This window comes from Capra hircus, chromosome 27 (assembly GCF_001704415.2).
Source record: "Capra hircus breed San Clemente chromosome 27, ASM170441v1, whole genome shotgun sequence".
NCBI classification, from domain to species: domain Eukaryota; kingdom Metazoa; phylum Chordata; class Mammalia; order Artiodactyla; family Bovidae; genus Capra; species Capra hircus.
In genome coordinates, this window is record NC_030834.1 from 3572076 (window position 1) to 3584134 (window position 12059).

At 48.8% G+C, this 12059-nt stretch overlaps 1 protein-coding gene across 1 annotated transcript in view; it reads left to right on the top strand.

Moving 5' to 3' along the window:
• The window catches only part of LOC102173916 (ubiquitin-conjugating enzyme E2 E1), a 68131-nt gene extending 59691 nt beyond the window's left edge, over positions 1–8440 (top strand). Inside the window, exons 4-6 of the mRNA XM_018041840.1 lie at positions 4668–4800; positions 6568–6715; positions 7648–8440. Of these exons, the coding sequence (XP_017897329.1) occupies positions 4668–4800; positions 6568–6715; positions 7648–7745 (379 nt within the window). The 3' untranslated portion in view covers positions 7746–8440. The remainder of the gene's footprint in view (positions 1–4667; positions 4801–6567; positions 6716–7647) is intronic.

Genomic DNA, 12059 nt, shown 5'->3' on the forward strand with positions numbered 1-12059 from the left:
TTTTAAAGATTGGTTTTATTAATTTCCTAGGATTACACCGTAAATGAGTTGTATTAGTTAGGTTCTGTCCTGTTCGCACTAGGACCCTAAGTGTTACACAGAAGTTACGCCGACTGATAGCTTTTACTGTGTGGCTCCCAGGTCAGCGCTGGTGAGACGTGGGGCCTGTGGCCGCCCTGCCCCACACGCTCCGGGAAGGCTGGGGTCCTGACCCGCCCCCGCCCCGCTGGATCCGAGTGACCTCAGAAACTACTACAGAAATGAGAAAGCTGCATCATAAGGAGAGGTTCCTCTCACTTTTCTTGCAGTGTTTGCTGAAGCTGTGTTTGTTTTCTCTCTGCTTCTGTTTTCGTGCTGGGGTGCGGGGCGTGGGCTCCGTGCGGTGCAGTGCCTCGGCTGGGCCTCGGGCTTGGTTGCTCCGCAGCTTGTGGGGTCTTCCTGAATCAGGGATTGAACCCGTGTCTCCTGCACCGACAGGTGGATTCTTCACCACCGACCCACCAGGCAAGCCCTAAAGCTGTGTGTATTTTGACCAGAGAGAAAAAAGCAGAATTTAGGTCACAGTTCTTTCCTTTGGCCTTGGTAAGAGTTTATTACACTCTGTGTCCCCTGGCCACGCTGCGTGGCTGCAGGGCCTCAGTGCCGCGATCAGAGCGCGAAACTGGGCCCTTGGCAGTGACGTCGAGGGGTCCTGACCACTGGACCGCCAGGGAATTACCGTGCGCTTTTATTTTGAAAAGTGTTTGTGTTACAGTAAACCTGAATTGGACAGAATCTGGAAGGCAGAGTCTCAGCCACTTTCGGAGATTGCAGTCACCGAGCAGGGGTGTGTGGTGGTGGTGGTCCCATCTCCCCTTAATTCCTTAAATTCAGCCTCCCATTTCCCAATTCGGAACTTTCCATCCCTTCTCAGGCCTTAGACTGATTCGTGTACTTGAATTGGTGTTTAAAACTGGAGTTACATTTCTTATTGTACAACCGAAAGTATCTTCTGTTGCAGGGAGGGGACGGGAGGCTGGTGAAGGTGTGTGCTGACTGAGCAGGCAAACCAGTCGGTCGTTTTATGGAGGAAGGGGGTGGGTTGTTGGGACACACTTCCCCAGAACAGTCTCACTTTCTGAGAGCTGGAAGCTTCTGCCCTCAAATTTTGCCATGGGTCTATCTACCACCTTCTAGGCCAGTAGGATCCTGACTTTTTCCAGTGAGAATTAGAAAGGGGAAAAGGCAAGAGTATTGCAGGTCCCTTACCATAATCTTTGTTCTGTGATCAGGAAGATGCGTACGACAGAAAGCTGGGTGACTTCACGCAGTAACAGGCAGCATTCCTTGGTCTTTGCAGTAGATTCTCAGATGCTTCACGGTCGTTTCCAAGCCCGCTGGTTCAGGACCCAGGTTCAGGTTACGGATCTGTGTTGCTGAGTCTTTTCCACAGCTCTTGTTCATGCTTCATGATTTGGACTACTTTTGACCCTGCCTCACTCAGACTGTTTCCTATAGCCTACCTTCATTCTTTTCTTAGTATGGACACGGTGTTAATTAAACAGTTCTCTTCCCGTGTACTTCCAGTTTAGGTTACATGCTTGTAACTCTCTCTCTCTCTAATGTTTATTGATTGATTAGGCTGCTCCAGTCTGAGTTGCAGCATGTGGGATCTAGTTCCCTGACCAGGGATCGAACCCAGGTCCCCTGCATTGAGAGACTGGAGTCTTAGCCACTGGACCACCAGGGAAGCCCTCAAACTCTCTCTCCAGACGTTTCCCTGAACTTTCAGAAAGTTCACACCGAACTGCAAGCTGCTCACGAACAGGCAGCAGTCTCGATTTGAATTTCTAGCTGTATCACAGGTGACAAGCTGTGAACTGTTGACACTTAGGTTCTGGACGGTTGTCCTCCTCCCAGTAACCTGTACAGGGGGCCCAGATGCAAAGCACCTGCTCTGAGGTCGCCAGAAGAGCTTTTTAAATATGTGGAGTCTCGGTTCCCCTTCTGGATGGGCTAAGCTCAGTGGTACCCCTGGCATGAAGGTCAGGAATCTGTCATTTCAAAGTTTCACAGACGATTTTGGCGATGAAATTGAGAAGCCACCAGTCTTCTCCCAGCCGTAAAGTCTGCCTGCAGTGGCGTGCTGTTAGGCCGCTGTGCTGCTGTCTCCCCCTGTGTGAAGGGCCCCAGGACTGGGCCTTTGCCAGCGTTTCCCCACCAGGGTGGGGCCGACTGACTTGACCGTTCTTTTTTCCCAGTCTCTCAGCACCGCTAAGCGGACTGTGAGGAAAACAGCATGGCTCCCTGCGCACGTGGAGAAGGAAATTCCCCCTCCAGGGTTCTTGCCTGGGAATCCCTTGCACGGAGGAGCTTGGCGGGCTGCAGTCCATGGGGTCACAGCGAGTGGGATGCGACTGAGTGAACAGCGGTTGGTGCGGTCGTGTTTTGGACAGAAGAAGGGGGTTTAGCGCGAATGCCAGCCTTTCGCCTTCGAGCCTTAGGTATTGTGAACGCGATAGGAGGGGACGGTGCGTCTTCTTAGCTGCCGCCTCTGTGTCGGTGTCCTTCCATCTGCTTAGACAGGAGTCCCAGCTGCGCCAGCCCGATCTGTAGACCTTCTGCAAACCTACAGGCAGGGCGGCACTTAGGCCGCCTGCGGACCAGTGCTCGTTTCAGGAGATGAACAGCAGAGTCGTATCCCTCCGCGTGGAGGGGTTACCGTGTCTCCGGAGAGAGCACTGGCCAAGGGCACTCCTTGCATCCCAGCTTGTGATAGCTGTGGTCAGACGTCTTGCAGAGTCGGAAGTTGTCTTTTTTAAAACTCAAAGATGGTGTCTGCATATGTGTGACTTAATCTTAGAGATGGTGTTAAACAATCTCTCTTTCCATGCATGTCCATCGTAAAACAGGTTTTTAATAGTTCTTGGGACTATCCATCCCAAGGAGGTATGAAGGGGCCATCCTGTGTGAGCCAGTGGTTATACCCAAGTCATTAGTAACAGAGGTGACTGCTGCCATTTAAAGAGCGATCCCTGTGGACTTGTTGCTCTGCAGAGGTGGTCACCAGCACCTCCTTCCCGATGGTGTTTACTTCTCAGGATATTGCTGTGAGAAGCTGGTAACTTGCTCCAGGTCACACAGCTCGGCAGCGCTCGGTCCGGGGTCTGGGCTCTCTCTGCCTCTTAACCAGGTGGGCCCTGGCGCTCCCCACGGCCCCTGTTCTTTGCCCGTGTTTTCTCCTTCCTTTCCGGCTGCACCGTGCTTTCTTCCTCAGCTTCTCTCTTTTCTTTTCCCCTAACTTAGCTTGTTCCCCTAGCTTCTGTTGCTGTTGTTCCTTCTCCAAACTCCAGACTGAAAGGAAAAGCCCCCAGTGGGTTTGGGTGAAGTGTGGGGCCACAAGACGGCTTTCACTTTTACTTTTCTTCTCATCTCCCTTCCTCTTCATCTCCTTCTCTTAAAAGGGGTTGAGCCCCGCCTCGAACCAGCTAGCAGCGGGCAAGATGAAGGCCAGCAGTTCTTGTCTTGTTCATTACGGGAACCCCCTGCATTCAGCGTCTGCCTGGTGCGCGGGCTCTCAGCACGTGTGCGAGCGAGCGTGTCCAGTTCACACAGAACGCTTGTTGAAGAGAGATTTGCCTGCTCTGCAGAAAGCCTTTTGGGTGTTGACTGGATCTGCAAGTCTCAAAGGGAAGATCTTTTTCTGTGTTTGGCTAACACACTTTACTGTCCTAAAAGCAGCAGTTAATAGTTAGGTTTGGGAATCTGAAATGAAAACACGCGAGTTAACCCCTCCACAGCGTCTCCCATGTCATCCCCATGCTGTGGGAAGGTCTTTCTATGTCAGGAACCAAGATTGACTCCCAAACTCCTCCTCTTTTCTCTTTTCTAAATACTAGAATGTTACACTTACTGTTTGGACAGGGGTGTTAAGCTTTCGGAGGTCTTGGTTACGTTTTCATTAACATGCCTTTATACAGAGATGCTGATCAGACAGGGCCGTGGAGAAGGTATCCCAGCGTGATTGCATGTAACCAACAGTGTAACCAGCAGTGATCTGGTGTGTAGAGAGCCGCTTGTGGAATTGGATTCATGCTGAGACGAAACCGAATGACTTGTAACTGGGTCGTTGTGTCCCCCGCCCACCCATGCATGGTTGACGCTGTTCAGAGAACTGCCATCTGTGGGACTCCTTTCTGTTTAAAGATTATGGAGAAACGAAGAGCCCCCGTCAGAGGGTCAGAAATGATGCTTTCAGCAGAGGTGACACGGCTCTGAAGAGCTATGTGTGCTGAGAGGTGTTTCTCTCTTTTAAGTGTGGTTTGCGTTTCCTGCGGTGCACGGAGGAGAGAGTTTCTGGCTCCTTCCTAGCCGGGCCGGTGTTGGGGCTTCGGCACCCCTCCCAGTGTTCCTGGGCGGAGGCCTGTTGGAGGCCCGCACCTGCGGGTCTGGAGGACGGAGGGCTGTGCTCTGCGGAGCACCCACGTTACCGGGGAGGCCGGGAGCGCCCCACCTTACCGGGGAGGCAGAGCGCGCCCCACCTTACCGGGGAGGCCGGGAGCGCCCACGTTACTGGGGAGGCGGAGAGCGCCCCACGTTACCGGGAGCGGGCGCAGCGGCGCGGCCTCCCGGGCTGCGCCGCCGGAGCCGAGCGCCGGCGCCCTCTCACCGCGGTGTGTTGCCCGCAGCGCTGGCCCCAAAGGCGACAACATCTACGAGTGGAGGTCCACCATCCTCGGGCCCCCGGGCTCCGTGTACGAGGGCGGCGTGTTCTTCCTCGATATCACCTTCACACCGGAGTACCCCTTCAAGCCTCCGAAGGTAAGGTGCTCCCCCGATTGACGCTGAAGTTCAGATATTCCTGTGAAAGATGAATCCGGCTTTTAAAGTGGGGGTTTTAACCACTAACAGCAGATCCTGACAAATCTCTTAGGCACATTTGAACATACATAAAACACGTCTTTGCGTTGACTGCCTCTTCTGGCAAAGGCCATTTCTAAGTAAGTGTGTTTCCACGGGGCTTAAAGTCCTGCACATCTGCCCATAGGTAATCGCCTGTTTCCCACTCAGCAGGAAGAGTTTCTAACCAATGGAAACAGTGTCGCAGTCTCCACACGCGGGCTAGGACAGGGACTGGTGGCCTGGCCGCAGGGCTCGGGTGACTTGCAGATCCCCGAAGTGCTCCGAGTTTAGAGCACGGCAGCTGGAGACGCTCCTGCCGACCGAGCCTCGGGCCCTTCGGACCCCGGCGGGCTCTCCTCCCGGGTGGGGGCTGCCGGTCACTGTCCGCTGGGAGGCTAAGGGCCTCTTCAGAGTCCGAAGCAGAGCCGCCTCCGGGCGGGGAGCGCTGCCGGGTAAAGGTGCGGTTGCAGCCGCGAGGGCTCGACGGACAGCCCTGTCATTCTAAGAAAGCGGCACGGTTACAGGTTATGCTCACCGTGGATGATGCGGCGGATCTCACAGTGAGAACTAGAGTCGAGAGAAAACAGCCCAGGCTCGAGCGGCTGACGCTGCCTTGTCTGCTGCTGCGGCCCCTGTGCGTTTCTGGCTCCACCCCCGGAAACTGTTAAAGTGGATTCTGTGATGTAGGCCGGCAAGACAGCTGCAGGATCTGATGTAAAGGTCAGAAATGAGCAGAAACAAACCGCATCTGCGGATCCACTTTTCAGCCTTTTGGGGGTGTGATCAGTGTTTGCTAAGCAGCTTGTCTTCATGTACCCACTGCTGCTGCTGCTAAGTCGCTTCTGTCGTGTCTGACTCTGTGCGACCCCATAGACGGCAGCCCACCAGGCTCCCCTGTCCCTGGGATTCTCCAGGCAAGAACCCTGGAGTGGGCTGCCATTTCCTTCTCCAGTGCATGAAAGTGAAAAGTGAAAGTGAAGTCGCTCAGTCGCGACCCCAGGGACTACAGCCCACCAGGCTCCTCCCTCCATGGGATTTTCCAGGCAAGAGCACCGGAGTGGGGTGCCGTTGCCTTCTCTCATGTACCCACTACGACGTTTGAGTTAGGTGCTGAAGTTTGCTTTGAGACCATGTAGTTCTACCAGCTAACACAAGAGGTCAGCAAACGACTAGTTATCCCAACTCCAAAACGTTAGGAAAATATTTACATTAAAACTGCTAAAGATGAATTCAAGAAACATACAGGGAACTATATCCAGCTTCCTGGGGTAAAACATAATGGAAAAGAATATTTTTTTAAAAAGACTGTTTATATGTTTGTGTGTGTGTGTGGAAAATTGAGTCACTGCTGAAAAGCAGAAATTAACACAAATTGTAAATCAACTATAGTTCAGTTTACGAGGAAAAAAAGGAAAAATTGAAGTTCCTTGCTTTTTGTTGGTGATTACTTTTTAAATGAGATTGAAAATACTTGAGATTGTATCCGTGAATACTTTCTAATCTCAATTTTATTAGTCTCTTAACACTTACTGGCTTTGTTAAGTTAAACTGTTACTTTTTTTTTTTTTAAACCAATGTCTGTTTCTTTAAAAGGTTTAATTAGAGCCATTTAATTGAAAAGGTTTTTTAGTAAAAAGTTTCATTGTTTGCTGTTTAAATTTCATTTAACACTACCTTATTTTTTAGGTTACATTTCGGACAAGAATCTATCACTGTAATATTAACAGTCAAGGAGTTATTTGCTTGGACATTTTGAAAGATAATTGGAGCCCAGCACTAACCATTTCTAAAGTCCTTCTTTCTATCTGCTCACTTCTCACAGACTGTAATCCTGGTAAGCTTATGGCTGTTTACCTTGGTTTATTCCTCCTCACCTGGGAAATAGTGGTTTTTTCCATTTAAACTAAGATTTTCTAAAGGTCAGATTTTATTTTTGTACACGCTTTCAAAGGAGAAAAACTTAATCGTTTTTCAAAGAAATTTCTAGTCAACAGTCGTCTACTAGTTGAGAAACACAGCCGACTCACCGTTAGCTGATGTGCTCTGGGAATAAGGTGTTTTAATCTGCAGAAGTCCCGTCAGATTGCCGTAGGTTTTTACATCTTTAGTCATTCCCTCCTATATTTATTTCTATTCCGCTTTCGCATATTTCCCACACAGTTCTCCTAAAACGACACACTTGTATCTGCCTCTGACCTGCCCACTGCCTGCAGGCCCACTCTGCAGCTGCCCCTAGCTGAACAGGGGTTCCCTGCTGTATACTTAGTGATGGCCAGACTGTGGTGCTTTCTGAACCTTCATTTCCTGTTACTAAATTTTTTTCTAGATAAGCCAAATACAAATTGAATTACTAAAGATTCTGTTTAGGTTTCAGAGAAGCATTGCTTAACTGAAAGTGCAGGTTTCCACCTGGCAGCTCTGGCCATTTCTGGGTATAGTGGAGAGGCCAATGGTTTGATGCTGCAGGAGCCTCGAGGGCCTCACTGTGCTCAGTGTCAAGACTGGGCGCCACTGAGCACAGGGTGGTCCTGTGCATGGAGCTGGGTGTTGACGGTGGTCGGGGCCTCGAGCCTCCCGAACCCTGCCACGGAGGGGCAGACCCTGCAGTGGGGGGAGGGGCGAGTCTGGAAGGAGAGGCATCCGGAATGGTGGAGGGGCTTGATGACAGCCACCTGTCCACATTCTCCCAGGCTGCCACTGACCTACTGGCTAAGACGGAAACGACCTTTTCCTTCCCTCAGAGTAACATGCGGTCTTCTCTTCCAGCCGACCCCTTGGTGGGAAGTATCGCCACTCAGTATATGACCAACAGGGCAGAGCACGACAGGATGGCCAGACAGTGGACCAAGAGATATGCCACGTAAACTGGGCTCCACAGTCCTTCACAGCATTGTCTGTCACAGAGAGAGCTGCTTATGATTTTGAAGGGGTGGGGGCGGGTGGGAGTTGGTAAAGAGTAGGGTATTTCTATAACAGATATTATTCAGTCTTATTTCCTAAGATTTTGTTGTAACTTAAGGTATCTTGCTGCAGTAGACAGAATTGGTGATAGCAACTTCTAAAACCTGTCATTTAGCTCTGCAATGTTAGCTGAGGTGCAGCACAGAGAGGCATAGGCATTTGGGTTCAGTCGCTTGTAGACTGTAAATTTAAAACAGCTTAATTTCGTACAGGTTACACATGGACATTTATGTAAAGTCCTTCCAAGACTACACACTTTTTTGTCTTGAAAAATTGGAAATTGTTTTCCCTGCTTGAAAGGGAACACTGATATTTAACAGCTTTTAGAGACTGTCATCTCATATATAAAATGGACACGTGGCTGTAAGACACCAATATAGAAAATGAGTAGTTATGTATTTTATTTTATATGCCAATCTACTTTATTGTGGAGAGAGAGAGGTTTGAATCAGGACTTCTGAAAACCTGTAGTAAAATACCTTAAGCTGTTAGCTGTCCGGCGTGGAGTAGGGTTGCTCAGTGGATTGGTTCTATGTTGTGGACTACTGAAGTCTGCATTTGTTACTGTGCTAATAAACAATATTAAAACAACCACCAACACCGCTGCATTCACGACTTTCTTTTGCCTTTTTTGGTAGTTTTTCTTCTTGCTAGATCTTTACTATTAAAACAATTACAGGTAATGCAGACTGAACACCTTGGTTTCATTTACCCAGCACCAACTGGGCTTGGTATGTTACTCTTAATTTATCCAACAGCCTTGCAGGATAAATACTGAGGTGCCTTAGAAAAGCTTAGATAATCTAAGTCATTTTCTTCCAAAGGTAAGAGTTCTGCTCCGTCTTAAAAGAATTCTCTAATTTGTAGATGCGGTGGTAGAATTCGATTGGTGCAGAAATAACTGTGGTTTTGCAGTGTTCTTTGCCATTTGATACTGGATACATTCTTAAATGTGGTTATGTTATATACATCATTCTAATGTGCATGTCTCAATTTATTTTTTTGTTTGCTAATGACTTATTACTTGCTAACAAAATGATGTTCAGTTCAGTTCACTCAGTCGTGTCTGACTCTTTGCGACCCCATGAATCGCAGCACACCAGGCCTCCCTGCCCATCACCAACTCATGGAGTTCACTCAGACTCATGTCCATCGAGTCCATGATGCCATCCAGCCATCTCATCCTCTGTCGTCCCCTTCTCCTCCTGCCCCCAATCCCTCCCAGCATCAGAGTCTTCTCCAATGAGTCAACTCTTCGTGTGAGGTGGCCAAAGTACTGGAGTTTCAGCTTCAGCATCATTCCTTCCAAAGAAATCCCAGGGTTGATCTCCTTCAGAATGGACTGGTTGGATCTCCTTGCAGTCCAAGGGACTCTCAAGAGTCTTCTCCAACACCACAGTTCAAAAGCATCAATTCTTCCACACTCAGCCTTCTTCACAGTCCAACTCTCACATCCATACATGACCACTGGGAAAACCATAGCCTTGACTAGATGGACCTTAGTCGGCAAAGTAATGTCTCTTGCTTTTGAATATGCTATCTAGGTTGGTCATAACTTTTCTTCCAAGGAGTAAGCGTCTTTTAATTTGATGGCTGCAATCACCATCTGCAGTGATTTTGGAGCCCAGAAAAATAAAGTCTGGCACTGTTTCCACTGTTTCCCCATCTGTTTCCCATGAAGTGATAGGACCAGATGCCATGATCTCCGTTTTCTGAATGTTGAGCTTTAGGCCAACTTTTTCACTCTCCTCTTTCACTTTCATCAAGAGGCTTTTTAGTTCCTCTTCACTTTCTGCCATAAGGGTGGTGTCATCTGCATATCTGAGGTTATTGATATTTCTCCCGGCAGTCTTGATTCCAGCTTGTGTTTCTTCCAGTCCAGCGTTTCTCATGATGTACTCTGCATAGACGTTAAACAAGCAGAGTCACAATATACAGCCTTGACGTACTCCTTTTCCTATTTGGAACCAGTCTGTTGTTCCATGTCCAGTTCTAACTGTTGCTTCCTGACCTGCATACAGATTTCTCAAGAGGCAGGTCAGGTGGTCTGGTAATCCCATCTCTTTCAGAATTTTCCACAGTTTATTGTGATCCACACAGTCAAAGGCTTTGGCATAGTCAATAAAGCAGAAATAGATGTTTTTCTGGAACTCTCTTGCTTTTTCCATGATCCAGTGGATGTTGGCAGTTTGATCTCTGGTTCCTCTGCCTTTTCTAAAACCAGCTTGAACATCAGGAAGTTCACAAAATGATGTTAGACAAAAAATAAAATCATTTTTCTTACTCGATTTCAAAATGGGTTGTAAGCAGCAGAGATAACTTGCAACATCAACGACACACCTGGCCCAGGAACTGCTAACACACAGCACAGGGGCAGATCAAGAAGTCTTGCAAAGGAGACTAGGGCCTTGAAGACGATGAGCATGGTGGGCGGCCGGCGGGGGCTGACCACGGCCAACTGGGAGGATCGCCAAGGCCGATGCTCTCACAGCTGCACAAGAAATTGCCGAAGAACTCAGGGTCAGCCTTTCTGTGGTGATTCGGCACTTGAAACAAACTGGAAAGGTGAACAGGCTCTGTAAGTGGGTGCCTCGTGAGCTGACTGCAAACAAAAACTAACCATTCCTCAATCCCGTGCAACAGTGACGTGCATCAAAACTGGATTTTACGCAACAGCTGGCGATGACCAGCTCAGTGGCCGGACGGAGAAGCTGCAAAGCACTTCCAGAGCCACACTTGCACCAAAAAAGGTCCTGGTCACTGCTCGGTGGTCTCCTGCCGGCCTGGTCACTACAGCTTTCTGAATCCTGGTGAAACCATTCCATCTGAGAAATACACTCAGCAAATCGGTGAGATGCACTGAAAGCCGCAATGCCTGCAGCTGGCATTGGTCCTCAGAGAGGGCCCGATTCTCTCCATCCAACACTCACTTCGCGTAGAACAAATTGGCCCACACTCTTGCCTCTTCTGCCATATTCACCTGAACTCTCACCACCCGACTACCACGTCAAGCATCTTGACAACTTTTTGCAGGGAAAACTCTTTCACAACCAGCAGGAGGCAGAAAATGCTTTCCCAGAGTTCACGGAATCCCGAAGCACAGATTTTTAGGTTCTGGGGAATAAACAAAGTTATTTTTTGTGGGCAAAAATGTGTTGATTGTACTGGTTCCTGTTTTGATTAATAAAGATGTGTTTGAGCCTAGTTATAATGATTTAAAATTCACGGTCCCAAACCAGTTACACTGGCACCAACCTCATATAAGGTATTGAATACATTTCCCTGTGCTAGAGAGTAGGTCCTTGTTGGTTCCCTATTTTATAGGTAGGAGTATCTGTTCACCCTAAACTTTTAATTTCTCCCTCCCCACCTTTCCCCTCTGGTAACCATGGTTGGTTTTCTGAGTCTGAGAGTCTGTGAGTCTGAGGGTCTGTTTCTGTTTTGTGAGTAAGTTCGTCTGTGACACGCTGGTCTCTGACTTACTCCACTTAGCGTGATAATCATCGATAGCTCCTTTGTTCTTTCTCTGTGTGTGGTCTTTGCTGACATCGCCATTTCTGAAGAGCCTAGATCTGGGGTTTTTTTGTAGCTTTTCTCTTTATGTGAGTTTGTCTCATGTTGCCTTGTGACTTGATTCAGGTTGTGTACCTTTAGCAGGAGTACCCTGAGGTGATGCTGTCCTCAAGGCACCGAGTCAGTCTGTCCCCTTACTGACAGCATCTACTTTTTTGATATTCATTTGCTCTGGATCTTTTAGTTGTTCCACATGGAAGCTAGTTCCCCGACCAGGGATCAAACCCAGATCCCCCCTGTATCGGGAGCAGAGTCTTAGCCACTGGGCCACCTGGGACGCCCCTCCCCTCTTTAGACTAGGGAGAATATAAAGCCATATATATATATATATATAATTATTATGTACATATATAATGATTTAAGATAGTCACTGCCCTCAAAGAGCTCATTGTTTTGTTGGGGTGACAAGTCCGAATTCCATTTGCATCAACCCAGCATTTCGACGTGAGAAGTGGCTCTCACGGAGAAGCAACTACCGCCAGGGTAGGAGGAGCTGTAGGGGCCGGGGGGAGGTTCGCATCCATTCACTGCCTGTTCAGAAGGAACACAGTGCTGCTGCGCACTAAGAGAGCCAGGCTGAGTTCAGCAGAGGAGCAAACTGCAGGATGGTTATTTGTGGGTCTCTTTGCCACACTGTGGCATGA